At 49.4% G+C, this 26,541-nt stretch overlaps 3 protein-coding genes and 1 non-coding gene across 14 annotated transcripts in view; 2 read left to right on the top strand and 2 right to left on the bottom strand.

Moving 5' to 3' along the window:
- Nucleotides 1–6,377, top strand: part of Itpkc (inositol 1,4,5-trisphosphate 3-kinase C) — a 21,448-nt gene extending 15,071 nt beyond the window's left edge. The window contains exons 5-7 of the mRNA NM_181593.3: nucleotides 486–587; nucleotides 1,164–1,235; nucleotides 5,103–6,377. Of these exons, the coding sequence (NP_853624.1) occupies nucleotides 486–587; nucleotides 1,164–1,235; nucleotides 5,103–5,306 (378 nt within the window). The 3' untranslated portion in view covers nucleotides 5,307–6,377. The remainder of the gene's footprint in view (nucleotides 1–485; nucleotides 588–1,163; nucleotides 1,236–5,102) is intronic.
- BC024978 (cDNA sequence BC024978) lies at nucleotides 3,363–17,766 on the bottom strand. Of its 9 annotated transcripts, NM_001290513.1 has the most exons (8): nucleotides 17,440–17,766; nucleotides 16,181–16,641; nucleotides 12,925–12,993; nucleotides 12,403–12,527; nucleotides 11,010–11,139; nucleotides 10,850–10,920; nucleotides 9,536–9,791; nucleotides 8,161–9,168 (listed from the first exon to the last, which is right to left on the bottom strand). In NM_001290513.1, the coding sequence occupies exons 2-8, from the start codon at nucleotides 16,531–16,533 to the stop codon at nucleotides 9,162–9,164; spliced, it is 1,011 nt and encodes a 336-aa protein (NP_001277442.1). In that variant the 5' UTR covers nucleotides 16,534–16,641; nucleotides 17,440–17,766; the 3' UTR covers nucleotides 8,161–9,161. The 9 variants fall into 9 exon arrangements, 8 of the variants coding, with proteins under 8 accessions (XP_030098596.1, XP_017177823.1, XP_017177822.1 ...); XM_017322333.2 differs by lacking the exon at nucleotides 17,440–17,766 and having other exon boundaries at nucleotides 4,867–9,168; nucleotides 16,181–17,293; NM_001243888.1 differs by lacking the exon at nucleotides 8,161–9,168 and having other exon boundaries at nucleotides 9,227–9,791.
- On the bottom strand, nucleotides 7,892–8,011 carry Mir1191 (microRNA 1191). The gene has a single exon (NR_035422.1). It is a non-coding gene; the product is annotated as a microRNA 1191 (primary transcript).
- Snrpa (small nuclear ribonucleoprotein polypeptide A) lies at nucleotides 17,276–26,541 on the top strand. Of its 3 annotated transcripts, none has more exons than NM_001285825.1 (7): nucleotides 17,276–17,553; nucleotides 17,991–18,103; nucleotides 20,505–20,677; nucleotides 21,767–21,943; nucleotides 24,015–24,188; nucleotides 24,593–24,681; nucleotides 26,183–26,541. In NM_001285825.1, the coding sequence occupies exons 2-7, from the start codon at nucleotides 18,013–18,015 to the stop codon at nucleotides 26,340–26,342; spliced, it is 864 nt and encodes a 287-aa protein (NP_001272754.1). In that variant the 5' UTR covers nucleotides 17,276–17,553; nucleotides 17,991–18,012; the 3' UTR covers nucleotides 26,343–26,541. The 3 variants fall into 3 exon arrangements, with proteins under 3 accessions (NP_001272754.1, NP_056597.3, NP_001040102.1); NM_015782.3 differs by having other exon boundaries at nucleotides 17,276–17,556; NM_001046637.1 differs by lacking the exon at nucleotides 17,276–17,553 and having other exon boundaries at nucleotides 17,787–18,103.

Here is a 26,541-nt window from a genome sequence, read left to right as displayed (position 1 = left end):
GCTCTAGGTGGTAGATCCACACATGGTTTCCATTTTCCAGATGAGGCATCTGAGGCTAAGGCAGGGGATAGGACTTGTTTACGTTGAGTGAGGTAATGCATTTGGGAAATGGAGGCAGAAGGATCAAGAGTTCAAGGCCAGCCTTAGCTATGTAGTGAATTTTTGGTGAGTCTCAGATACATGGAACCCTGTCTCAAAAAGAGACAGACTTGCTTAAGCCCACACCATTAGAAAGAATCATGGCTGAATCATGGCTGCAGCCAGATCCTGGCCCCCAACAGCCTGTTTTGCTGGATGGACTCAGCCATGATGATGTCGTTAGTTGTGGAAGGACAGCTTAGGTAAAAGTGTGACAGGGGGCTGGGTTGAGTTGGGCTAGGCAGGTGGACTGTCTCCCTGAGTGGGGCTCATTAGGAGGGCCCTGGGGTTGCCCAGTGTTGGAGGTGAACTAGCACCCCCACAGCACTTCCCATCTTGCTTCGCAGAAGGCTGATGGGACCTGCAACACCAACTTCAAGAAGACACAGGCTCTGGAGCAGGTGACAAAGGTGTTAGAAGACTTTGTGAATGGGGACCTTGGAATCCTAGTAAGTAGAACACCTGAATCCTATGACGTAGCTAGAGACAGCCACCATTTATTGTTGCTTCTGAGCCTAGCTTCCTCGAGTTGGGCTGTGCCAGGCTGGGCTGATCCTGGCCAGCTTTGCTCACAGTCTGCCATCAGCTGGTGGCTTGGCTAAGAATAGCCTTTGTGTCTACCTTGGTTCACAGCCTTGTTCAGGACTTGGGTGTCTGTCTGTTCAATACAGCAGGCTAGCCTGTGCTCTTCTCACCATGGGAATAGGAAGCTAAGATGGCAAGCTTAGGCCCAAGGCCTCCTGGTGTACAGGCACAGCATGGCAACATCCTGTTGGGCAGAACAGACCAAGGCCCAGCTCAGGGGAAGGGGAAACTGACTGCCTCTCATGGGGGAGCTATGGGGATAGGTGGGAATGGATTCATGTAACCTGTCTCACTTTTGTTGGTACTGCCTTACTGGCTGCACCCCAGTACTACCTCTTCCCACCATTTCCTTGGTTCCTTTTATTTCATCTTGACTGTCTGTCTAGGGGTCAGGGTGAGGTCTTGCTGTGTTTCTGTGCTAATGACTCTCTCTCACTCAGAGAAAGTACGTGGCGCGACTGGAAGACCTCCGAGAGACTCTGGAAAATTCTCCCTTCTTCAAGACCCACGAGGTGCGAGTTCTGGATACCAATAGGTGTATGTGGGCTTCAGTGCAGGACTTAAAAGGGGATTCAGGAAAGGAGGAAGTGGGAGCATGGATTCAAGCCAGATAGATGGTCTGGGATGAGGCTGCCTCTGACTTTGACCTTGGACTTGCCTTCTTGGGCCTCAGTTTTCTCTTTTTATTTCCAGGGCTGGGATTCAAAACCAGGGTCTCTCATTCACTGTGCTGAGCACACCCCATCTTTGTTTTTTCTTTGTGAGAGAGGCATGTTTTGTTTTTGTTTTTGTTTTTGACACCCAGTCATCCCATGTAGTCTAGGGTGGCCCTCATACAGTCTTCCTACCTTAGCCTCTCGCATGCAGGGATTACAGGGACCACCACCACACCCAGCCTGCTGGACCCAGCTGGTTTCATCTGCTCAGACAAGGGCAAGGGTGGTGGTACCCCACTCCCAGAACTGCCAAGGATTGAAGGTCACTGGAAAGCGACCTTTAGGGTGCACAGAGGCATTCACAGTGACTACTCTAGGTTCTTAGAATTAGTTTATGACTGTAATGATGTGTCTCTTAAGTACCGCCCGCCCTGGTGGGTGGTTCTTGCCTTTTTCTTTCTGCTCCTAGCCTGTCTCTCAAATTGGTTTTTTCCCCCATGTTTTGTTTTATATTGTTATTTGTAATGGGTGTGGACTTGTACACACAGAACACAGAGGACCCCATGAGAAAGCCTGTTTTCTCCTTCTAACATGTGAGTCCATGAGATGAAACTCAGGTCATCAGGCATGGCAGCAAGTGCCCCACCCACTGTGCCATTCACAGCACCACAGGATTTTGTTTTGTGGATTTCATGTAGCCTAGGCTGGCCTAGAAGTTCTGATCCTCCTGCCTCAGCCTTCACAAGTGCTAGGATTCTATGCTTGCTGTCACTCTCTCTCTCAGGAGACTTGGATCATCTAAGGCTGTTTGCAAGTCACAGAAGTGACGTGTCATACTGTCTTTTCTTCAGGCCCCCACCCTCTGCCCTCAGCCCTGTCCCTTTCTCTCAGTGGCGTCTGACTTTTCTAGGAAGCTGAGCTGAAAGTCTTGCTGTTCAACCTGTACACGTCTCAATCCCAGCTGTGCTTCTCTTCAGCCTCCTCCGTCCAGGCAGCCATCCTGGGAGGCCCCAGGTCTCTGGCACCTGTAGTTTGACAGCAGCAGCCATGTGGGCATGGATGAAGGTTAATAAATCCGCTAATAGATGAGAGCCCAGCCCACAGAAAACTATCAGAGTGCCAGCTGTCATTCTCTTGTTTGCTTTGTTCAAATGTCACCATTGTCCCTCTTACTATCTTCAGGTTTTATGTGGGAGTAGAGGTCTCTCCTCTCCTTGTGTTTGGTTTTGCCTGCCTAGTGTCTTACCTCCATTTAAAATGCACAGGAGTAGGCATTTGCAGTTTCCCTTGACAACTGGATGCTTGCCATATGTTAACAGTGTCTTACAACTGGCTGGTGTCTGTCTTTTTTCGGTTTGGTAGGGGATTTGAACTCAGGATCTCATGTCTGCCAGGCAAGTACTCTACCACTGAACTACATTCCTTCCTCACACCCTCCGAGTTTTATTAAAGGCAGGGTCTTGGGGCTAGCGAGATGGTTCAGCAGTTAAGAGCACTGACTGCTCTTCTAAAGGTCCTGAGTTCAATTCCCAGCAACCACATGGTGGCTCACAACCATCTGTAAATGGGATCTCTTCTGGTGTATCTGAAGACAGCTACAGTGTACTCATATACATAAAATTAAAAGGGGGGGGGTCTCATGTGGCCCAGTCTGACCTGGAATTTGCTAGGTAGCTGAGGATGACATTGGACTTTTGATCATCATCTACTTCCTGGGTGTGTGTTACATGCTTCTAGGCAGACACTCTACTGACTGAGCTATAGCCCCAACTTTTCACCCTTTATTTTTTTAGACAGGTCTTACTGTGTATCTTTGGTTGGTCTGAAACTCATGATATAGACCAGTTTAACCTCTGTAGGTTTTTATTTTGAGATATGATTTAAGTTGCCCATGCTATTTAAGTGACCAAGCCAGCTCAGTCAGTCAATGGGTGGGGTGGGGGGATCGAGGATTAAAAAGAAAAAGACAATTAGACAACACTGTAGCGTGACCTCAGCCAGTTCTGAGGCTGAAGCGGGTTTATTTTTCCCTAGTCTGCTTTTATAGCATTTTAATTACGTGCAGATAATAAGGTCAGTTACAGGTTAAGCAACAAGCAAGGTAACAAAGCCCTGTGGTCACCGTTTCTAGAGGCTCATCAGGATGACCAAGATGTCTGAGCCTACTTACCAGTCCTAGTCCAAAGTCAAATTCTTGCCTAAAGCCTACTTCTTTGTTCTAGCCCCAAATCAGATTCCTGCCTGAGCTTACTTCCATGTCCTGGCCCAATGTCAAATTCCTGCCAAATTTCTAGAAGCTGCCCCAAAAGCTCGACACACTCAAGAGCTCACTCTGTAGTCTAGGCTACAGGCCTTGGACTTTTAATTCTCCTGCCTCAGGTTAAGGCTCACAAGGTCTAGCAGTCCAGACAGGTACTGGAGGTTAGAGGACAACTTATGGGGGAATCTTCTCTCCACTGTGTGGGTCCCAGGAATCAAACTCAGCTTGGGTCATCAGGTTGGGTGGCAAGTGCCTTTCGTCTCACTAGCCCATCTGTTCACTTTGTAGCCCAGGCTAGCCTTGAGCTCATATACATTCACCTGCCTATGTGTGCTGGGATTAAAGGCAGTGTATCACCATGGCTGGCTTAGTGACTTTGTTTTGAGGCAAGTTTACTCTGTTAGCTTCGGCAGGACTTCGGCAGGCCCAGAACTCATGTGCAGCCCAGGCTGACCTCAAGCTTATGGCTGTCCTTCATCTGCCTCCCCAGTGCTTGGATTGTGGATGTACCACACCTGCTCAGCAATGGCTGTCTCTCAAACAAGTAAATAGAAGCTCCACTGACAGCACCCACTAAGGAGGACTTCAAGGCAGATACTGGGAGGCACTTGAGGAGCCTGTGGCTTGTAGGGTTCTTCTGGTGACCCCAGGAGGTAGAGGGTTACCGACTTCCCCATCGTACAGACAGGACACCAAGGCCAGAGGAAGGAAGCCACTTGTCTAACATCATCAGCCACAGTCCAGTAGGCCTAAGAAACTACTGTCTTAATCTAGCAAAGTTCTCCAGGTCTGCTGTCCAGTCTCAGTTCACTAACTCGGTCAAGGCTGAGACTACATTTGAGCTTGTGAAGTAGATTAAGAAATGATGACCGCAAATAGCCCAGTGTGCTGGTGGCTCACACTGTTAGCACGGAGGAGGAGGAGGAAAAAGCAGGAAGGCTGGGAGGCAGGCCAGTCTGGCCTGTAGGAGGAGACCTTGTTAACACAAACCATGTAGGACGCTATAGAGGCAGGACGATCTGGAGTTCAAGGACATCCTGGACTGTCTAGGTAGCTCAGGAACATCTGGGACTAAGACCCTGTCAAACAAAGAAGTGAGGGCTAGAAAGTGAAGGTGACAGGGCCTAGGGGTGTAGCTCCCCTGTGAACTCCTGCTTATTTGCTTAGGTTATCGGAGTCTCTGGGCCATCCTTTGGGTGTACTCATGCATGGACACACACACACAAATTCTAACATTCATTGTGTATTTGTTGTGTTTCAGGAACCATTTGAAATGATTTATGCCCATTACATGTAATTATACAATTATTCTGTTTATGTAGAATCAGAGTCAGGATTTGAACGTGGGTAGCCTCATTCCAGAGTTTCTGCTGTCTTACCACCCTGTTTACTGCTCACCGGGAAATACATTAGCTAGTGCTTGCTCCTTTCTCTAACTGCTTTTCTCTCACTCTCTGCTGCAGGTAGTGGGCAGTTCCCTTCTCTTTGTGCATGACCACACTGGCCTGGCCAAGGTCTGGATGATTGACTTCGGCAAGACAGTGGCCCTGCCTGACCACCAGATGCTCAGTCACAGGCTGCCTTGGACAGAGGGCAACCGTGAGGACGGCTACCTCTGGGGTCTGGACAATTTGATCTGCCTCCTTCAGGGGCTGGCCCAGAGCTGACGTCATCTGCCACTGCTAGGCTCACTTGCAGGATAGCATGTGTCTGGCTAGAAGAGTCCTAAGATGTTGTCTGGGGGAAGATGAGGTGCTTCAAAGTGTCACCAGATCAGTGAGGCTTGAGGGGCTTGAGGGTCCCTGGCAGCACGGGGCATCCTGACCAGCTAGGAAAGCCTCTAAGGGAGTACCAGAGGCCACAGCTGAAGAATCAACTCTTCCCTGAGTCAGCTCTTTGAGCCTAGAGCCAAAGGGTTGGCTTTTGCTTCCCAGAGGACCAGGCATCATTTGTGAAGACCTGCAGGAGCTACTTGTCCACCTGGGCCAGTAAGATCCCCATCCTGGTGCTGAGAGGAGGATGTCTTCCTGGGACGCTTGCTGATGCTACCTGAGGCCTAGTGCTTCTGCACAGGGCCAGCTTGCCCTCCTCCCTGCCAGGGCGGGGAAGGATCCCTTCTGTTCCTTGTGGACTCCGAGCTACTGCAGACCCAGGCCACAGCCATACCCATCTGTACCAGCACTGTGACCATCCATCTTCCTTCCTTGGTGCACCAGCTCCAGCCTCAGGACTTCCTCCTCCTGGCCCTGACAGCCCAGCTCTTGTCCCAGCAGAATCCAGTGACAGGAAGGAGTTTCTGAGGCAGGGGAGGAGGCTTCTCCATGGGAACCAGACAGCCTTGCTTCACTGTATAAGTGCCCTGATCACACGCAGAATGAAGTGCCAGGTTGCTCAGAAGCACAAAGGGTGTGGCTACTGGCCCTAACCATGGACTACGTGGTTCTAACCAAAGACTCTAGAACTCTGGGGTGGGGGAGAAACAATGTGTTCTGTGCTCCAGAACCTCGGCTTCCTGGCCCATATGGATGGGCTTGGCAAGGAACCTACCTCTTCTCTAAGGTGAAGCCCTAAGGTCTGCCAAGGCTGACACGTCTTCCTTTTCTACTGACAGACTTTATATATATATATTTATATACGTGGTAGTTACCTGGGGTGGTGGTGTCAGGGAATTGAGGCAAAATGACTTTACTGTACCTCCGGCCTACAGTGGCACCCCAATAAACAGGACAAAATCAACATTGTGGGTATTTTCTTGGCATCTGAGATTCACAGTCTGGACTTCTATGCTGGGGTATCAATCACCTTGGGAGAGTGAGCAGGCTGAGGGAGGTTCACCTCTCATTCAAAACTCAGAAATGCCATTATTTTTTGTATTTTAGAGTTTAAAGAAAAGATTATCACTGGGTGGTGGCGACACGTTCTTTTAACTTGGGTGGTGGGGTGGAGGGATAGAAGGAGGCAGAGATCTCTGAGTTCAAGGCCAGCCTGGTCTAAGAACGAGTTCTAGGATAACCAGGACTACACAGAGAAATAGTTTTGAAACACACACAAAAGATTTGTACTTTTGTGTGTGTGTGGATGCTACATGTATTTAGGTGCCTAAGGTCAGAAGAGGGCATTGGACTGCCTGCTCTCAGAGCTGAAGTTACAGCTCTACCTGCCTGATTTGGGATCCAAACTCTGCAAGCAGGGAGTGCTCTTAATTGCTGAGCCATCTCCTCAACTGTGTAGCTTAGGTTGGTCTGGAACTAGAGGTCCTCTTGTGTAGCCTCCAGAGTGCTGGGATGGGTGTGTGCCTTGACACTGTCACCATATAGCTCCTCTAGAATGTGACCTTTGGCTGGGAGCACTGCAGCCCCCCAGGCTTGTTTGCCCCCTTCTGAGCAGGTGTCCCGGGTGCCTGTCACTTTCCATACAGTCCTGAAGAGCTGATACACTAGAAGAGGCACACACTGCACTGCCTATGTAAGAGTCTTACATAGTTCAAGTTGGCCCTGCACTTGTCATGGAGTTGATGATGAGCATGGACTGTTAGCTGGCTTCTGTGTTCCAAATGCTGGGGTTACAGGCCTGTACCACCATCGCAGCTTTGGACAGGATGTAGCATGTTCAAGGTTAACCTGGACTGCATAACGAACATGACAAAATCTGTCTTTAAAAAAAAAAAAAAAAAACCCAAACAAACATCGTATTCCTCTCCTCCTCACTGTGTGGAAGGGAGGCATCCCAGGAGCTCTTTGAAGAGGAAATGATATTGGAGCTAAGATGGAGAAGTTAGGGGGAGTAAGGTTTAAAACATCTTTTTATTACATTTGAATTTTGTGAATGTGAATGGAGGTGAGAGGGCAGCCTGTGGGGATCGGTTCTTGTTCTGTCGCTCGGGGCCCTGGGTCATCTGGCTTGACAAGCACCTTTACCCATTAAGCCATCTTGCCAGCTCAAGGAGAGTGATCATCATTTAGCTCAAGGCTGTCGTTGGCACCTCAGTCTCAGTATCTGAAAGGCCAGCACAGCGGTCAGGTAGACGGGGTAGTCTGAGTGTGCCAAGGAGAAGGAAGCTGGGCTAAGTCCTGCTCTGTGAACTGACAGTGTCTTTAACAATTCCCCCAAAGAAAGACCAGTGGATGTCACATTCAGGTGGGAGGGCCACGACTAGGGTCTGAGTTACTACCAAGAGCCTTCTAGGCTAGGCATGTAGGAACAGGCCTTTAATCCCAGGACACAGGAAGCAAAGGCCAACCTGGCCTACTGCATAGGGAGTTCTAGGCCATCTAGGGCTACATAGTAAGACTGCTGTTTTGCTTTTGAGGCAGGTTCTCACTATGTAGCCCTGGCTGGCTTAGATGTTGCTATGTAGACCAGGCTGGTTCCAAACTCACAGATCAGCTACCTCTATCTCAGTGGTTCTCAACCTTTGTAATGCTGCAACCCTTGAATAATAACCTCATGTTGTGGTGACCCCAAACCATAAAGTTATTTTCATCATTACTTTATAACTATAATCTTGCTACTATTATGAATCATAAAGTAAATATATATTTTTTCTGATGGTCTTAGGCAATCCCTGTGAAAGGGTCTTTTGACACCCAAAGGGGTCATGACTCTGTAGCAAAAATTTTGGTTTCTTTGAAAAACATAGAAATATTATGGGAGTATGTTTTCATTTTAATCCCAGGTGTGGAATATGGGCTGTCCACAGCAGCTGGGATTTGCTTCATGCTGTAGCAGGGGTATGATTTTGCCATCTGCAAATAGTTTCTGAGACTGTGACCTTGGGAATTCTGGGGGCTTTTCAGATGTTATATAAATAAATGTCCAGGGTCCTGGGTGTTGAGGGGTTGTTGGTTGTGGTTTGTTAAGTAGTTGTGAACAAAGAAGAAACAAGAATAAATTAGGTGCCTTTAATCCCAGCACTCGGGAGGCAGAGGCAGGCAGATTTCTGAGTTTGAGACCAACCTGGTCTACAGAGTGAGTTCCAGGGCAGCCAGGGCTACACAGCGAAACCCTGTCTCAAAAAAAAAAAAAAAAAAAAAAACCAAAAAAACAAAACAAAACAAAACAAAAGGAATAAATTTAGGGAGGCTGAAAAGATGGCTCAGCAGTTAAGAGCACTGGCTGCTCTTCCAGAGGACCTGAATTCAATTCCCAGCAACCACATAGTGGCTCATAACCATCTGTAATGGGATCCAATGCCATCTTCTGGTATCTCTGAAGACAGCTACAGTTTACTCACATACATGAAATGAATAAATAAATAAATCTTAAGGGAAAAGAAAAAAGAGGAAGAAGACATTAGATATCCTGACAGCAAAGATCAAATTTCCCCCCAAGGAACTTGACGCCCCAATCAGCAGCAAGTAGTTGAAGGATAATGCTGGCCCCTTTCCCCTCCATCCTTTTCTCTCCTGTCTACCATTAGGAGGTTGAAGGGGTGGAAGAAACACAGTAGTACAAGTACGGCTGCATGGCCCACAGGTTGAGAGCCGCTGCTGCACCTTCGAGTGCTGGGTTTAGAATATGTGCTACCACCTGCAAGGCAGAGACCATGCTTTAAAAAACAAACCCTCCACAAAACCAAGTCTCCCTTAGTCAAAGGAATGCTTGATTCTGAAGGTAACTAGTTTAGACTTTGGACAGTGGTCAAGCTTGTGACTCCATATATGGGGTGATCTAGTGAAAGATTTCCGGGCAGGCGGCCTTCAAGATACTCTCATCAAATGAAACTAACTGGACTGAAAATGTCACATTAGGGGAAGAAGCTGAAGCATTCTAATGTTGATAGAGTTAAGTTCAATGCAGGTGTCCCAGCCCCAGCTAATGGCTTCCCTCCTGTGGTCTGAGCAGCAGGGCCTGGCCACAGAGGCCAGCCTCTACCCCACCAGCAGGTACCACGTACACCTGTCCATCGGCAGCCCTTGCGGGTGAGAAGTCTGTCAGCTGCAGGTTGCTCTCCCGGACTTGGCTGTAGTCCCACAGCTGGTAATGCCAACTCTTGCCCTGCTTGGAGAGAAGGAAGAGGGCACCTGGGGAGCTTTCCTCTGGGAAGGATGGTGGTTGGTGGGGTGCACCAGGCACTGGGTGGAAGAGGCCTGGTAGCTCAGAGTCTTCAATGTAGCCAGGGCTTGGCACATTCTGCACACCTATCAGGACCCCTGGGGGACAGGAAGAGGATGTGAGTTGCCTAGGTTACAGCCAGGTGCTGCCTAGCTACCACAAGGTTAGTAGGGCTCTGTGGGTACACGGCAAGGCCTCTGGCTTCCATGCCTTGGGTATTTGAAGTCCTGCCTCTCATGGCATATTGAAGATGGAGATAGCATTCTAAGGAAAAAAAAACCCAACACCTCCAGCTGCCCCAGAAAGTCCTCACAGAGAACCAGTTAAGGCCAGACACACATTTGGAGGCCTGGCCTGATGCATACAACCCGCCCTCCTTCCAGGCAGGTGAGATGATGATAGTGCTGGTGTCAGAGATGCACGCAGAATCACCTGTGTTCTGTGGAGCCAATGCTGGCTATAGGAGGCAGTGTTGCCTCCATTACTGTTTGTCTGTGCAATGCCCTCTTAGGTTTAAGTGCTGGGGCCCTGGCCTGCAATCTGTGGTGCTATTCTCGAGCTGGTGGAACCTTGCTGGAGGAACTCCATCACTGGGGTGGGGCTGAAATACAAGTGCAAACTACATTTCAGGGTGGAGCTCTCCGCTTCCCGGTCTCCCAACAACTAGGGAGCCGTATGTACCCCAGGCTCCTGCCATCATTGGCAGAGCCATCAACTGCCATGTTTTTCCCTCCAATGAGCTATCTCCTGAACCATGAGCCGCAGAAACCTCTCAAGTTGCTTCTGTGAGAAAAGCTAATACCTCCCCTAACTCCTTAATTTCCAGATGGGCAACAAGCCCAGAGAGAGGAAGAAACTTAGGCAGAATTAAGAGTCTGAAGAGGCAGACGCTGGGCTGCTCCTGGAGCGCTTCATTCCCTAGTCCGTGCTCTGAGCCTGCTTAGGGAACTCTTAATTGGCAGGTATTTGATGGATTTGATGCCTGCTGGGTTTTTTGCTAAGTAAGTATGGGAGAGAAGTCCAAGCTGTTGTTTCTACTCTCAGTGCATGGCCAGTACCTTCAGTGATACAATGTGAATGGGGTTAATAATGGGTGGAGACCTCTAGGGAGCGGCAGCATACAAGGGCAAAGGTCTGGGTGGGGACAACGACCTACCTGCACTCACTGCCCAGTGGGCCTTATGGCCTTTCTTTTGACACGGCTCGTGGTTGAAATCCTCATCATAGCTAGAGCTGGTGTTAAGGTCCAAACTGTGTATGGCCCTGGGTGCCACCCTTCACCACCCTACCCCACTCCCTCCCAGGCTCTGGGATGCGGAATGAGCAGGGGATGTCCAGTGATGAGGTGCTGTAGAACTCGTTCTCTGTTGGGACCACCCAAGCCACCACACAGGAGCTCAGCCTGGCAGTCCAAAGTCTCCTGGGCCAGTTTGGCCATGTCAGCCACTGGAGAAGGAAGAGAAAAAAAGGGAGGGAGAGAGTGTGAATAAATAAGTCAATAAATACATGAGTGGGAATCATTTCAAAAGGGCTTAGCATTTGTGTGAATGCAGAAAATGAGGTGCAAGCTGTATCTGATGTCATAGACCTGTAATCCTAGCGATTTCAGAGGTTTAATTATGAGTATCAGTTGTTCAAAGTTGGCCTGGACTACACAGTTCAAGACTAGGTTGAGAAATTTAGTGAGCCCATGGCTCAAAAGAAAAAATGAAAGAAATGCATTGACATGGCTGGAAACAGAGCTCAGTGGTAGAGCCCCTGTCTAGAATCCCCCAGTGAGGGTCTGGGGGCGTGGTTCAGTGGTAAGAGCACCTGCCTAGAATCCCCCAGTGAGGGGCTGGGGGCGTGGCTCAGTGGTAAGAGCACCTGCCTAGCAAGCTTTAAGTTCCTGACTTCAATTCCCAGTAGTACAAAAAACAAAAACAGAAGATTACATGGTCAGATGTTTAACCACTTAACCGTGATAGGTTTTCTCTGCCAACAAAATAAGCCAATTCAAGGCAAATTAAAGTATAAAGGCAAGATGATTGGGGGCAGGTTCACTGGTCCCATGCAACAAGGCCAGGGAAGTGGCCAGGCAGAAAGAGCCAGAGGGGAAGGGAGAAGGGGGAAGGGGGAGGGGGAAGGGGGGAGAGAGAGAGAGAGAGAAGAGAGGGGAGAGGGAAGAGAGAGGAGAGAGGAGAGAGAGGAGAGAGGAGAGAAAGGAGAGAGGAGAGAAAGGAGAGAAAGGAGAGAGGAGAGAGAGGAGAGAGGAGAGAGAGGAGAAAGGAGAGAAAGGAGAGAGGAGAGAGAGGAGAGAGAGGGGAGAGAGGAGAGAGAGGAGAGAGAGAGAGAAAGAAAGAAAGAAAGACCAAAATGTCTACATTATATAGAGAAGAGCCTCTGGGGAAAAGAAGTCCAGCCACTGGGCTGGAAAGTTTAGGTAGGAACTGAGGGATGCTGGGAGAAGCTGAAGGCCAGGTTCCCTACTGCTATGTCCGGGTCTGACACACAACAAACTGTAGAGATGGTGAGAGAGCCGAGTTTAGGACTCAGGCAGTCTGGATTGACGTGTCCTGGTAACATCTGTAGTCTACTACAGTAAGGGGTAGGCCAGGACATGGCAATGAGACCTCCTCACCCACCTTGAGTGCCTCAGCTGGCCTCTTTTGTCCCCCTAGAGAAGAACCAATGGAACTTAGGGCTTGAGGGATTTCCCAGCCAACCCACCTGAGAACATTTCTCCCTGTGCGGTGTAGCCTCTCTCCTTGGCCACCTGCACTAGTCTTTCCAGAGAGACGCTGTCAGGTGTTGACAGAAGAGCTTCTGCCATCCACAAGGCCACCAGTCCACACCTGGGGAGATAGCCCAGTCTGTAGCATGTCCTTTGTATTTACTGATCCCCAGAAGAGGGGCAAAGTATGACTTGCCTCCCCTCCCATGCCAGGTGGGGAGAAGAGGCTGGTAGGTGGGAGTTAAACCTAGGAACCTGGGGAACACAAAATGGATACACACACACACACACACACACACACACACACACACACACACACACGGAGGGAGAGGGGGAGAGGGGGAGAGGGGGAGAGGGGGAGAGGGAGAGAGGGAGAGAGGGAGAGAGATCCTGATGTGGAAAATACCCTGCAGATATTTTTCTCCCCTCCCAGGATGCCTACAGCGTGGGGGTACGTGTCCCACAGTGCAGCTTGGCCTGTGGGAGGGCCCTCTCGAATCCAAGCGAAGGGTTCTTACTGAGGGCCTTCCTGGATGCATGATGGCAGGTCAGCACAAAAGAGGATCCACTGCAGGTCACTTCGAAACCTGAGGGAGAGCAACCAGGGTAAGTCACAAGGGAACAGCTCTGAGACCACCCCCTGGAGACTGAGCTGTCCTAACTCAGGGCTACTCCTGTCTGGGTAGCTCACTTCATTCTCCCCTGTTGAGGCTGTACCCCCCACATCGCCTCTGCAAGCCTCAGTTTCCTCCTCTGGTGTGTGTGTGGGAAATCACCATTTTGGATGTTTCCTGCAGCTCCTGTCAGGTCTCGAAAGACAAAGAGCAGACAAAGAACCTATACACCCAGGAGTCATAGCGATTTCTCTGAAGAAATATCTAGAAGGTGGCAGGTTTTATACTCAAATGTTTTGTTTTCTTTTTCTTTCTTTCTTCTCTCTCTCTCTCTCTCTCTCTCTTCTTCCCCTTCCTCTTTCCCCCACCCCCTCCCCCTCCTTCTCCTCCTTTTTTATTTGGTAGACATTTTCCCCAAATGTAGCCTAGGCTAGCATCCAACCAGTGGCAACTTTTCTGCCTTAGTTTCCCCAGTTTGGAGATTAAAGGTGTGCTTCCTGGTTACTCTCCCCATCAGATATAATGGGTAACGGCTTAATGGCTCAGTGGATAAAAGTGCCTGCTGCTGCTAAACCTGACAACCTGAGTTCAGCTCCTCAGGCCCACATGTTGGAAGGAGACACACACACACACACACACACACACACACACACACACACACACACGCACACACACGCCCACATCCAGACACACAATAAATAGCTTTAACTCAGCCTGAGTAATCCAGGTGGGAATATACTTAAGGCCCAAGAGATCACCTTAATGAATCTGAGTAGGCCTACTGAGGCAGCCACATGGTCTCAGTGACCTCAGTCTGTTGTAGCAATTATTTATCTACCCCACCTTAGATCATTCAGTTCCCAGATAAAAGACACAGAACTTTTATATTAATAGTAAGCCTTAATCAGCACTAGAGCCGCGCAGACAGCCACCTTCTTAGCTATTAATGTCTACTTCCATATCAATAACCCTGAGGTATATCTTACCATGTCCCATCAGGGCAGCTCTTAACTCAAACTGACCAGCCCTCATGGCCATGTTTTCATGATTCACCTACGCTAAGGCGTCTTCTCCTCTCTCCACCATCTTCTTCCTCCTTATGGTTCCTGCCTCGGACCCCAAGCCTGGGAACCAAAACCTCATCTATCTCTCTTCTGCCCTGTTATAGGCCGCAGGCATCTTTATTCTCCAGTATACATAGAGACAGGCAAGCCGGGCGTGGTGGCGCACGCCTTTAATCCCAGCACTTGGGAGGCAGAGGCAGGCGGATTTCTGAGTTTGAGGCCAGCCTGGTCTACAAAGTGAGTTCCAGGACAGCCAGGGCTACACAGAGAAACCCTGTCTCGCAAAAATCTCAACAGTTTTAAATTAGGGAGCAAGGTTTGCACAACAAGAACTGCTAAATTTGAGAATTCACTCATTGGCCTTTGTACAGAATTCAGCATTACAATACATAGCAACAGACCAAGCCTCAACACGGGTCCCTCAGGCCACATGCCTGTTTTGTCTATTCCAAGGACGGTGAGAAGGCAAGCCAGGGGTGGTGATGGGGATGCTCGCGCACGTGATGGATACACAAAGCTCCAGGTTCTCAGTTTAAGAGAACTCCAGACCACAGCAGGGTGCTTAGAGGCACCTGGAGTTCAAATGGAGACCTGTCCCTTTGTAAAGTGGCTGAGCGGGACCTTCAGCTTTCGTCATTGGGACCCACGGAGGCCAGACATGCTGGATCCTTCAGAGCTGGTGCTATGGCTTTAAGCCACATTATGTGGTTGCTGGGGACCCAATTCATATTCTCTGTAAGAGCAGCAAGAGCTTCTAACTAGGGTCATCTTTCTATCCTTCTAAGAGTCCTAGATTTCTCATCCAGGACTTCCTCAGCAGGAAAGTAGCAGTTCCTCTCCTAGGAAGTTGCTGAGAACAACAAATATCTAAAAAGTCAGCCAACCACAGTGATTCATGCCTGAAGTATCAGCACTTTGGAAGCAGAAGCAAGACTGCCACAAGTTTCAGGCCAGCTTGAGCTACACAGAGAGACTCTGTTTCATACCACCATTTCTAGTGCTGGCAGTGTATACCTATAATCTGATGTGGAGGAAGAAAGAACAAGGTATTCTCAGCTACATAGCAAGTTTGAGGTCAGCCTGGGCTACATGGGTCCTTTCTCAAACAAACAAACAAACAAACAAACAAAACAAAACAAAAACAGACCAAAAAATAAAGCAAAGTGAACAACTCCTTCAGAGTAGTGTCTAACACAAACTACTTTTGTGGTGTGACAGGTTTTCTGCATTTAATTTTGATGATGGTGGCTGGAGTACTTGGTGTGTGTACCTTACAAATGTGGTTAGAGAGCGTAAGAGCCTCTTTCCTTCCTTCCTTCCTTCCTTCCTTCCTTCCTTCCTTCCTTCCTTCCTTCCTTCCTAGTCAGGGTCTCACTATGTAGCTCAGGCTGGCCTTCCCTCATCTCCTGCTTGGCTTCCTGAGCTCTGGGATTACAGGCATGTTGCCACTATGTCAGGAACTAGGAGTTTCTTTATCAATCTGGACAAGGGCCTGTGGTCTCTTTTCTAGTCTCTTCCCTTATTGTGCGTGTCCCTGTGTGCACTACTCTCTTCCTGAGACCTTGGACTCGATTCATGACCTTCATTCTCTAAAGTAGCTTTCCTCTCTCAGCGAAGTCATTCCCTGGCTCACCAGACCTCAGGACAGTCCAAATCCCTCCATCCAACTCCACGTCCGCTGCTGCTGACCCTGTGTTTCCAGCTCCACTTTGCCAGTTCTTTAAAAAGTCTTTACTGTAGATCTGCTCGGTACTGTCTGCTTTCATGGCACTGGCCTGCATAACGTGCTCACTAGCATTTGTAGCTGCTTCGATTCTAGAAGCCAACACTGAGATCTGTCCTTGGGCTCCATTATCACAACTCTGGCTACTCTGGAGTCACTGTCTGGAGGCACAGAACCACTGGCTTCTGTGTCAAAGCCAGGCCCGAGCAGAAGCTGTTCTCTCTATTGCTGGAAGCTAACTAAGTAGGGTACTTAAGGCATCTGGCTGTTTGAGATCAAGGAAGTGGGACCGCAAAGAGCAGGGTGGCTGTGGTGACTTGTAATCAGGTGATTGTCTGAGATCTGGGCTGGTTTTGGGGGCTGGAGACCCTACCGGTCCTTGTGCAGCTTCAGGAGCCTCTTCACATCCTCTTTGCCTTTGGGGGCTGGGCCAGCCTTCTCTAAGGCCTCCTTCAGGAGCTGGCTGTTCTTCAGGCCATAGACATGAGGGAGAACAGGCTCCACAGCAGAGGGTAGAGGGGGAGGGGGAGGGGGAGGGGGAGGAGCAGGAGGGGGGGGAGGGGGCGGCAGTGGGGATGAAATAGATGTATGGAGACTACAAGGAGGGGATGGTAAAGCTAGGTCCGGGGGATTTAGAGGTAAAGGAGGTGGAATGTTGGTGTCTGGGGTCTCATGAATTATTGGAGAGATTGTGGGTTTTAGGGGGAAAGAGCATGGAGAAGTCATTTGGGGTCTACAGGAAGAATAAGAGGCTCTCCCCAAATCTCCCAAGGATGGAGATTTTCAGTTTTTAAAGGAACTGGATGAGAGATATTCAGGCCTGCACATTGAGATCTGTAAAAAAAAAAAAAAAAAAAATTAAAACTGGAGTTGATAGCAGAATATGGTGTCTGGCCAGTTGTTCTGGGAGAACCTGGGCTAGTATTTGAAACAGTGGAAAGAGAAACTGGGCTAAATCAAATGCTGAAGGATCCCGAAGGGTGGTCTGTGCTATGGGGCTGGGGCTACATTAGAAGGGACATTTTGTAGGTGTCATCTCATCTGCTGTAGCTAAGCTAGTTTTGGTCACTTCTGTTATTCGGAGGTTCAGATCTGTTGTGAGGTGTCTAAAGGATGTGACTTGCCTACTTTTTGCATTGCGGGCCTGAGTTTGAAACCTTGACTTTACGAGCTAGGGTTAAGAGGTTACAAAAAAGGCACGTGGGTGAGAAAACAGCCTAATGGTGGGCGGGTCATGGGCTTAGCGGGGAAGTATGAGAGTCGCAGCAACTCAGCGATCAAAGGCCAACTAAGTTGGTATAAACCTATCAATTTAGGAACTTAGGAATCTGCACAAGCGCCTCCCCAGGAGGAAATGACGTCACCCGGCCAGCCTCCACCTGTCCTTTCCCATCCCACGTGATAGAACTCGCAACCAGCACAACGCTCTTGAAGGTCACGTGATACTGGCGGAAGGGGAAGAGGTGTGGCTTCCGAAAGGCAGTCTTAGAATGCACCAGAGCTCTAACCATGTCCCAATTGGCCAGAAGCTCGTGCCCTTCTTTGATTGGTCCGTTCCCTCGCGTCCAGGGGGCGGGACCCCAAGTGTTCCTTTGGCAGACGCTGAGGCCGGGGGAGAGACTCTGAACTTACCGAGTTTGCCCGCCGTGATTAGCTCGCGGAAGGGAGAAGCCGTTGCCGGGGAAGATAGTTGTGTGTCTGTGCAGCGTAGCTCGGCGGGCGTTGTCGGCGGGAGCGACGGCTCAGGTGGTGGGTTCCCGCGGGTTGTAGACGCTGCTCGGCGCCGGGGAGGCGGGTGGAGCACTTCGGGAGGCCTCTCTTTGAGAGACTAGGATGTTCCAAGTCGGCCCCTACTTTCTTAACTGGCTCCGACATCCGGGGTCTTTTTTCCTCCCGGGACGCCTTTCGCGCACGTGGACTAATGGGAAGCGCCGCTCGGTGTGCTCCGCCTGCCGGGACTCGTAGAGCATTCTGGGATTCGTAGTTAACCTCTCTAGCTCTCCCTTAGCACGCGGGTTGGAGAAGCGGGGGCCTGTGCTGGCTTTGTTGCTAAGCTGTGACATCCTCTTCCAATTCCGGTCTTACTCGACTTCCTCTTGGAAGGGCGATCCCTGAGCATCAGCCCTTTGGAACAAAGAATTTGGGAAACTTAGGGCTAAAGTCGCTTTTTCCTCCTCTTTAAGCCGTACCTGAACATCTCACACCATGGCCACCATAGCCACCATGCCAGTTCCCGAGACCCGTGCCAACCACACTATTTATATCAACAATCTCAATGAGAAGATCAAGAAGGATGGTGAGTTCTTGGGGTAGCCTGACTCAAGGTGATATCACAAGAGTTGACCCCTTTTCACCTCTAGCATCCACATTTCTTTTTCAGCCTTCCCCATTCTGTCTGTTAGGAGTTAACTTTGGCCTTTGTACCTACTGGTTCCTTGGTTTCACCCTAGGTTTTACACTCTGCCCTTTAATCTGCGCATTGTTAGTGATCTTCCAGGTTTTAGCTCATAGGTCCCTTCTTCCTTTGAAGCCTTCCAGGATCGTTCTTGCCATCAGTCTGCTTTCATGAGACTGTCTCTGTCCACTGACCTCTGGGTGGTGGCCTCAGTGATTGACTACAATGCAGATGACACACAGGAGGGATGGGCAATGGATGGCTTTGTGATGTGGGTGATTGTGCCGCGTTCTAAGTCTTGACTGTCTTTAATTCTCACAAGCCTCTCAGATTAAGTAGTTGGAATTTGGGTGGCATAACTTGCCTGGGATCAAATAGCAAGAAAAATGAGACAGAAATGTGGGGTTCTGCTTAAGCAGATTCTTAGACTGGGCTGGTTGGCAGAGGCTGTAATTCTGTTCTTCAGGAAGAGTGAAAGTTTGAAACCATTTGGGACAACATGGCCAAAGCAGATAAAAAAGAAACCAAAGACAAACGGTTTCTTTTAGGGTGTGGAGGTACAGGGCTGTAATCCCAGTACTCAGGAGACTGAGGCAGGAGGAGCTTGAGTTCCAGACCAGCTGAGGCGACATAGCAAGACCCAGTGTCCAAAAGGTTTGAGGAATGTAGCTAGTGTTAGTCTTGCCTAGCAGGAGTAAGGATCTGGGTTCAAATCTCAGCAACTAAGAAAATCAGCATGGCCTGGAGAGAGCTCTGTGGTTAAAGAATGCTGCCTGATCTAACAGAGGATCTGGTTTTGATTCCTTGCCTCCAGGGAGGTTCGTAACTGTGTGTGTCTCCAGTTCCAGGGGATACGACATCCTCCTCTGGCTTCTGCAGGCAAAAAAAAAAAAAAAAAAATCCACACATAAAATTTTTTTTTTTTAAGATTCTTTTTAAATAGAAATCCCTACCAAATAATTCAGTTCTTGTCTGGAAGTAAGGCCCATAGTTAGAAAGTTTCTGCAAAGACTGAATCCCGGCACACATTTTTAAAAAAGTAAACACAAATGACTATTTTTATGTATTTATTTTGTGTGCATCTATAAATGGATGCATGAGGGTGGTCAGGACCCCTCTAGAGAAGCCTTTGTCTTTCAGCTGTTGAGTTCCTGAGATCATATTCAGGTCGTGAAGGCTTGTGAAGTGGATGGATGCTCTACTGCCCTTGCACTGGCCCCTTGGTGCATTGCTTTGTGGAAGTAATTCAGAAGTTAAGGAAGGGTAAATACTGGTTCTTATGACCAACTGGAGAAAAGTGTCGTGGGAGGACTGGGAAATGACTCAGCTGGTACGCATGCTTGCCTGTAAGCCTGACTTCCCAGGTCCCACTGTGATTGACTTCAGGTACCTGGTGCTCCTGCCTCAGGCTCCTGAGGGTTGGGATTCTCGGGTGGGGCCAGCATGTCCAACTGACAGGCTTGTAGCTGTTAGTGGTGGTCGGTAAGTGGACTTGTGATGTCAGCAGGAGACAGGGTAAGAAGAGGGCCATAAGGGGACATCTGGACAGTGAAGTTGGAGAGAGCTTCCTGCAGGGAGGCTGCAGATTTATGCTGAGACTTAAGTGGCTAGAGGGGCAGTCATGGAGATGTCAGGAGAAGGGCATTCAGTGAAGAGTACAACGGCTGAGGTGTGGCGGACACTAGGAGGCCGTGCTTGTGAGTCAGACTGAGACAGGAGAATTGTTGACAGTTTCAGGCTATAGAATGGGATCCTACCTTGAATAAACAAGTGAAGGAAGGAAGGAATCGATGGCATGTCAGGCTTAAAGGCCTGGAAGGTTAGCTTAAGAGTGAAAAGAAGTGTTTGTTATTTGAACAGCAAGTTTGTAGTAGGTATTATAGCTGCCCACGTCTTGTAGGACGTAGACATGTCCATTTGAGTGGCTATTGGCTGTTTCTGTTACTGTGGGCTTTGAGATGTAGCATTTCTGGGTATTCAGTCAATTGGCTGGTGGCCCCTTATTTGGGCTGACATTTTGGTTTTGTGATTTTTTTTTTTTCGTTTTTCTCTCCCCCGCCCCCACACCCCCCCAATCCCCAGCCAGGGTTTCTCAGTGTAGCCAATCCTGGCTGTCCAGGACTTGGTTTGTAGACCAGACTGGCCTCAGATTCTCAGGGATCTTACTGCCTCTGCCTTGCAAGTGCTGGGATTAAAGGTGTGCGCCACCATGCCTGGCTGGTCCACCTCTGAGGATAGTGCAAGTACCAGGACACAGTGTCCAGCCATTTGTCACAGTGTGTCTTGTCTTCCCTAAATGCAGAGCTCAAGAAGTCCCTGTATGCCATCTTCTCCCAGTTTGGCCAGATCCTGGATATCCTGGTGTCTCGGATCATGAAGATGAGGGGCCAGGCCTTCGTCATCTTCAAGGAGGTCACCAGCGCCACCAATGCCCTGCGCTCCATGCAGGGCTTCCCTTTCTACGACAAGCCCATGGTGAGTGTCTTGAGCGTGAAGTTTGTGTGTTTGTGTGCATGTGTATAGGCTGATGTGTTTGTGTGGGAGGAGACTGGGTGGCTATGGGCCTCCTGTGGCCTATGCTGGTCCCTAAGGATGCTACTTTTTTTTGTTGTTCCTTTCATCCTGTGTTCCTTATACGGGGGCTGTGGGGTCACAGACTGATCGAGTATCTGAGTGTGGTGGCTTATGAGGCTGAGGCAGGAGGATTGCCAAGAGTTTCAACCCAACCTGGACTGCAGAGTTGGAACCTGCCTAAAACACCACAGAACTATGGTGGAACCCAAGTGAAGAACGGATTCTGAGCAGCACTTGTCTTCCGTACCTACAGACATTCTATCACTGTAGCTGTTGCCTGGACTGCCCACCTCCACTGAAGCCTTGTTCTAACCACGCCTCTGCTTGCTTGTCCCTCACCCCCAAGTGCTCCTCCACACACCCAGCCCTGTCTCCGCAGCACAGCTTCTTCTGAGAGTGCTCGTCCCTCCTTACAGCTTCCTAGAATAGCACAAAGGGTCCCCCTTGTCCATGTGACCTTGCCTCCTCGCTCCTCTAATCCTCAGCACAGCTAGGCAGAAGTGCAGTCTAGGATCCCAGGCCCAGCTTTCTCATCCCTTCACTTTCTGGCTGTTCTCTTGCTAGGTGGATGCTCAGTGTCCACAGGATTCTCACCCCTTCCTTTTGTTTTTCCACTTTTCCTGACCATTGTATTTGAAAGGTTTACTTTGTAACATTCCTGGGACCTCAGGCCAGAGCTATATGGTGAGACCCTGTCTCAAAATGTTTAAGTATGTGTCTGAGCATGTGTTCTGGGTTCTTCCTAGGAGAGCTTGTAAGCGCCTATTCTAGCTTACAGTTACAGCTGCTTCCTATAGTCCAGCTATTGCTGCTTCCAATAAGTTTCTACAATAATCTGGCCAAGTGGAAAATATCCCCATTTTACAGACAAGGAAGTTGTCACCAATCAGTCTCTGATTTTTCTTAGCAAGCTCCTTTGATGTCTCATTTTGAACGCTAGCAGTTTTCCCTGATTTACATGCCCTGGGCCTTTTTGCTCTTGATTGGTAGCGCATCCAGTACGCAAAGACTGACTCGGACATCATTGCCAAGATGAAGGGCACCTATGTGGAGAGAGATCGCAAACGAGAGAAGAGGAAGCCCAAGAGTCAGGAGACACCTGCTGCCAAAAAGGCTGTTCAGGGTGGGGCAGCTGCGCCCGTGGTGGGGGCTGTCCAGCCCGTACCGGTAAGCAGGGTGCAGAAAAGTGTCCCACATGGCTTTGTGTGGGGTAGAGTGAGGGGATTGTCCCATTGTTGGGGGAGCCAGATGGATGGAGCAGGCCTCTCTCTCTCCTGCGTACCCTGGAGTGTTGGGAAGGTCTGTCTCCTAATTTTCTTTTTTGAGTTTGGTTTGGTTTTGTGTATCTTTACTTCAGTGTGTGTGTGTTTGCGAGTTCATGTTTGTGCATGCTCATGCTAAGTCCATGTCTTTATAGAAAGTAAAAATTTACCAGCCTACTATTGGAAATAGGCAAATTTCATTTAGAGAGACTAATGGATTATAAACTACAAAAATTGACGTAGCCTGTGGGAGACTGTACATCCAATCCGCAGTACTATGAGCAGGAGAAGGAATGAAGAGTTAGTTGTTTCCCTGCAGTAAGCTAAGCTATTACTACAGAAGTAAATAAATGCTTGGTAGGCTTCCTGTGGTGCCGTTGTAGGACGTGGGGCCTGCACAAGATCTAAGGCAGACCTGATCATGATGCTATCTGTGCTGGTAAAGTGCTTGCAAGCGAGCCAGGGGACCTGAGTTCAGTTATTGTGTCCCGTGGAAGGAGGAGGGAACCAACTCTGCCTTCAAGATGACCTGCTGTAGGCCTGTGGATAGAGAGAGATGTCTAATAAGGCATGGCAGAGTCCTTGTGTTGATGCAGGGCAGTTGGATCTACAGGAGAAAAGTTTAGCCCTGCCTAGGACTAGGTGTGGCTAGTTCACATAAGGTCCTGGGTTCAACCCCCAGCACCTGAAATGAAAGAAGGAAAATTTACCTTGTACTGTGTGTCAGCGTTGACGCGTGCCCTGGGAGGGTGGTATAGCACATATCTGCAGTCTAGCAACTGGGAGGTTGAGGTTATTCTGGCCCTCATTTTGAGAACTCAAGCTGACCCAATAAGACATGACATCCGCCGGGAAGTGGTGGCGCACACCTTTACTCCCAGCACTCGGGAGGCGGAGGCAGAGGCAGGCGGATTTCTGAGTTCGAGGACAGCCAGGGCTACACAGAGAAACCCTGTCTCAAAACACCAAAAAAAAAAGAAAGGAAGGAAAGAAAGAAGTGGCACGCCATTCTGCGATGGGCACCTGAAGCGCTGTGGGTAAAAGACAGCTGAATTGTGCCGCCTCCTGTCTTTGTCTCCTGGTCCTCGGGTTGTGTCACACTTTGCAGCTAGTGGTGGTAGCTGTGTGTCTTGTTTTGTCCTGCAGATCACTTCTGTTCTCAAACTTTCCATCTCTGATTTATTTTCATTTTTAAGTTACATTTTTGCTTAATTATGTGTGTTCACGAGTGTTCATGCCCATGGACATGAGTGGAGGTCAGAACTCGAAGCAATTCTCTTCCACCCTATTGGATCCTGGGCTTGAGCTCGGGTTATCAGGCTTACGGGCAGGTGCCTTTGCCTGCTAAACCACCTTGCTGGCTCTTTTTTTGTTTTGTTTTAATTTACATTTTAAAATGTTTATTTCTAATGCATGTGTATTTTAATATATACAGATGTATGTACCTGTGAGTATTTGTGACTGCATGCATGTGTGTGCCTCAGATCTCTTGGATCTGGAATTAGAAACAATTGTGGTTTGTCCTGTGTATGTTAGTCCTCTGAAAGAACAGTCTGAACCGCTGAGCCACCTCTCTTCTTTTTTTTTTTTTCTCTTCTTTTGTTTAAAGATGTAATTTTTTGGGCCATGCGTGGTGCTACACACCTTAAGTCCCAGCACAAGGCAGGCATAGCCTTGTGGGTTCGAGGCCAGCCAAGCTACATGGCAAAAGCTTTTAAAATTTGTGACTGTGTATGTGTACATGAGCGCAGTCCCTGTGGAGGCCAGAAGAGGGCACTGGATCTTCTAGAGCTGGAGTCACAGGGAGCTGGGAGCTGCTGTCTGGGGTTGGGAACCATGCTGTCTGACCACTGAACTATCTTCAGCCTCCCTCCAGTGTCTTTATATACAGCTGAACAAAGTTGGGCCATGCTGTAGTCACTGTGACCTTGCTTTCCATGACCCTGTGACATCACTCCTGTTCTTGTTCTCCACAGGGCATGCCACCGATGCCTCAGGCACCCCGCATCATGCACCATATGCCAGGACAGCCTCCCTACATGCCGCCACCTGGCATGATCCCGCCACCAGGCCTCGCTCCTGGCCAGATCCCCCCTGGGGCCATGCCCCCACAGCAGCTCATGCCTGGGCAGATGCCGCCTGCCCAGCCTGTAAGTGCCCCTGCCCCACCACATGGTCTCATAAGCATGATCTGCGAGCAGAAGTGGAGCAGTTACAGGGGGCTTTTAGGTTGGTGGTGGGTGGCGCTGGGGCTGAGCTCTGTGGTGAGCCGACCTTGTCAGAGGGGAGTTGGTTTGTGAATTGGTCTGGGAGAGCAGGTTGAAGCTAACTAAGCCAAGGTGTGCATCCAGGTTAGTGCACACACTGGGGCCCAGTACAGTAGTGGCAAAAGCTGAAAGGTCTCTGCTGTCTTGGGCCTTTGGTCTCTGGGAGACTGGTGAGAGTGTGTGCGTTGGGGGACATGTGAGAGAGACTCAACGGGGTGGTGATGAGAGTGCCGTACCCAGCACCCCTCTCAGGGTACCCTGATCATGGGCTCCCATCTCTCCCACAGCTCTCCGAGAACCCACCCAATCACATCCTGTTCCTCACCAACCTGCCTGAGGAGACCAACGAGCTCATGCTCTCCATGCTCTTCAACCAGTAAGTGGGGCGGCGGCCGGGCGGGCGGGCGGGCGGGGTCGGGTCGTTCCGGTGCCCAGCACCTGAAGGTGTGAAGCAGGAAAGGAAGATGGTGCGTGAGGACAGACAGTGCTGTGGGCATCCATGCACAGGTAGTTTGGGTTCCGGGCTGCCTTTTCTGCTTCAGTGACATAGAGAGGTTCAGAACAAGGGAAAAGTGAAAGAACAGCAAAATGTTGGGCAGGTTTAGACTGGTATGAACCAGCCTATTCAAAAGATGGCAAGGACATTGGGGACACTAGGAACTCTGCCCTGCCAGTGAGCTGGAACCTGTAGACCTTGAATAGAGGGACTGCAAAGTGGAGAAGGGCTGTTTGCCTAGTCTTCAGGTTTCCAAGCACACCTCTTACAGAATTGTCTGGTCAAGCCTGGGAGGTAGTGCTGATGTATGCTTGCAATCTCAGTATTTGGAGGGCTGAAGCAGGAGGACTGAGTTGAGGGTTATTTTTCCACTATGTAGCCAAGGCTCTATTCTATGAGGCCCTTAGTTGGGCGTGTGACTTGCTATTCATGCGTGAGGCTCTTAGCCTTGTCTGGTGTGGAGGGATAATCAGCCCTGGAATGTGGAAGGTTTTATTGGCATGCGACCTACCCCATCTCTCTTTTTAAAGATTTTCTTCGTTTTACTTTTAATTATGCATTTATCTGTGTGTGGGTATGTGCCAGAAGTGTTGGATATCTCTGAGTTCAAATTTTAGGCAGTTTTGAGCTGCCTGACATTGGTGCTGGGAACCAAACTTGGGTCCTGCAAGATCAATTCTTGATTTTACCTGCTGAGCCCTCTCTCCAGCCCCTCCCTTCTTGTTTATGATGGAAACAGATGGTTTATTGAGCAAAAATACACAGTCTTCATATGTTACTCTGGCTAGCCAGGAGCTGGTGATCTGCCTCTGCCTTCCGTGGAAGTCTAACCTTCCATACCTGCCTTGGATGATTCTTTAGAATTATGCTGAAGGAAAATTTGAGAAACCAAATAAAACTGGAAGCAGTACAGCTTGTATGCCATCTCCATAAAATAGTGCATGTTTCTGAGACTGCTTGTGGGAAAAGACATCCATTGACCTGGAGGAAATGAGGGAATTCCAACAGTCACCATGGCATCTTGTAATCCCAGGGCTTAGGCTGAGGACCTAAGGTCCAGCCTGAGCTAGGGATCCAGTCCAACAAAGCAAACACCAGAGACAGAGTAGGGATTGGTGACATTTTGTGGGACTGGATTGGACTTTGGGGGAAGGAAGGGGCGCCAGCGCTGTTTGAGGCCACATTGTGATTGTTGAGATTTTTCATTTAATGCTGTTTACGGTAGGGGTTCTCCATGTATTTTGTCCAGATAATCTTTATGTGTGGGGTCTGTGTTCTACATTATGGGACGCTTAGCCTCTTTGGCCTCTGTTACTTTGGTGCCAAAATATTAGGGGAAAGCTGAGGTGGGTATCTGAGGTCTGCTATTCCCTCCTCCCAGGTTCCCTGGCTTCAAGGAGGTGCGTCTGGTCCCTGGGCGCCATGACATCGCCTTCGTGGAGTTTGACAATGAAGTGCAGGCTGGGGCAGCACGAGATGCCCTGCAAGGCTTTAAGATCACACAAAACAATGCTATGAAGATCTCTTTTGCCAAGAAGTAGCGCCTTTCCCTATGGAGTACCCCAGTCCCTTCCCCCCCTCCCTTGGCTCAGTCCCTGAAGGTAAGTCCCCCTTAGGGACCTTCTCAGAGCCGTGTGTGTGTGGTTGCCACACAGCATTGTACCCAGAGTCTGTCCCCAGACATTGCACCTGGCGCTGTTAGATTGTGATTAAAGTGAGTTTTTGAGGTTTGGTTTTTTA

This window comes from Mus musculus, chromosome 7 (assembly GCF_000001635.26).
Source record: "Mus musculus strain C57BL/6J chromosome 7, GRCm38.p6 C57BL/6J".
Taxonomy (NCBI): Eukaryota; Metazoa; Chordata; class Mammalia; order Rodentia; family Muridae; genus Mus; species Mus musculus.
This window is presented reverse-complemented; position numbering and strand designations above follow the sequence as displayed.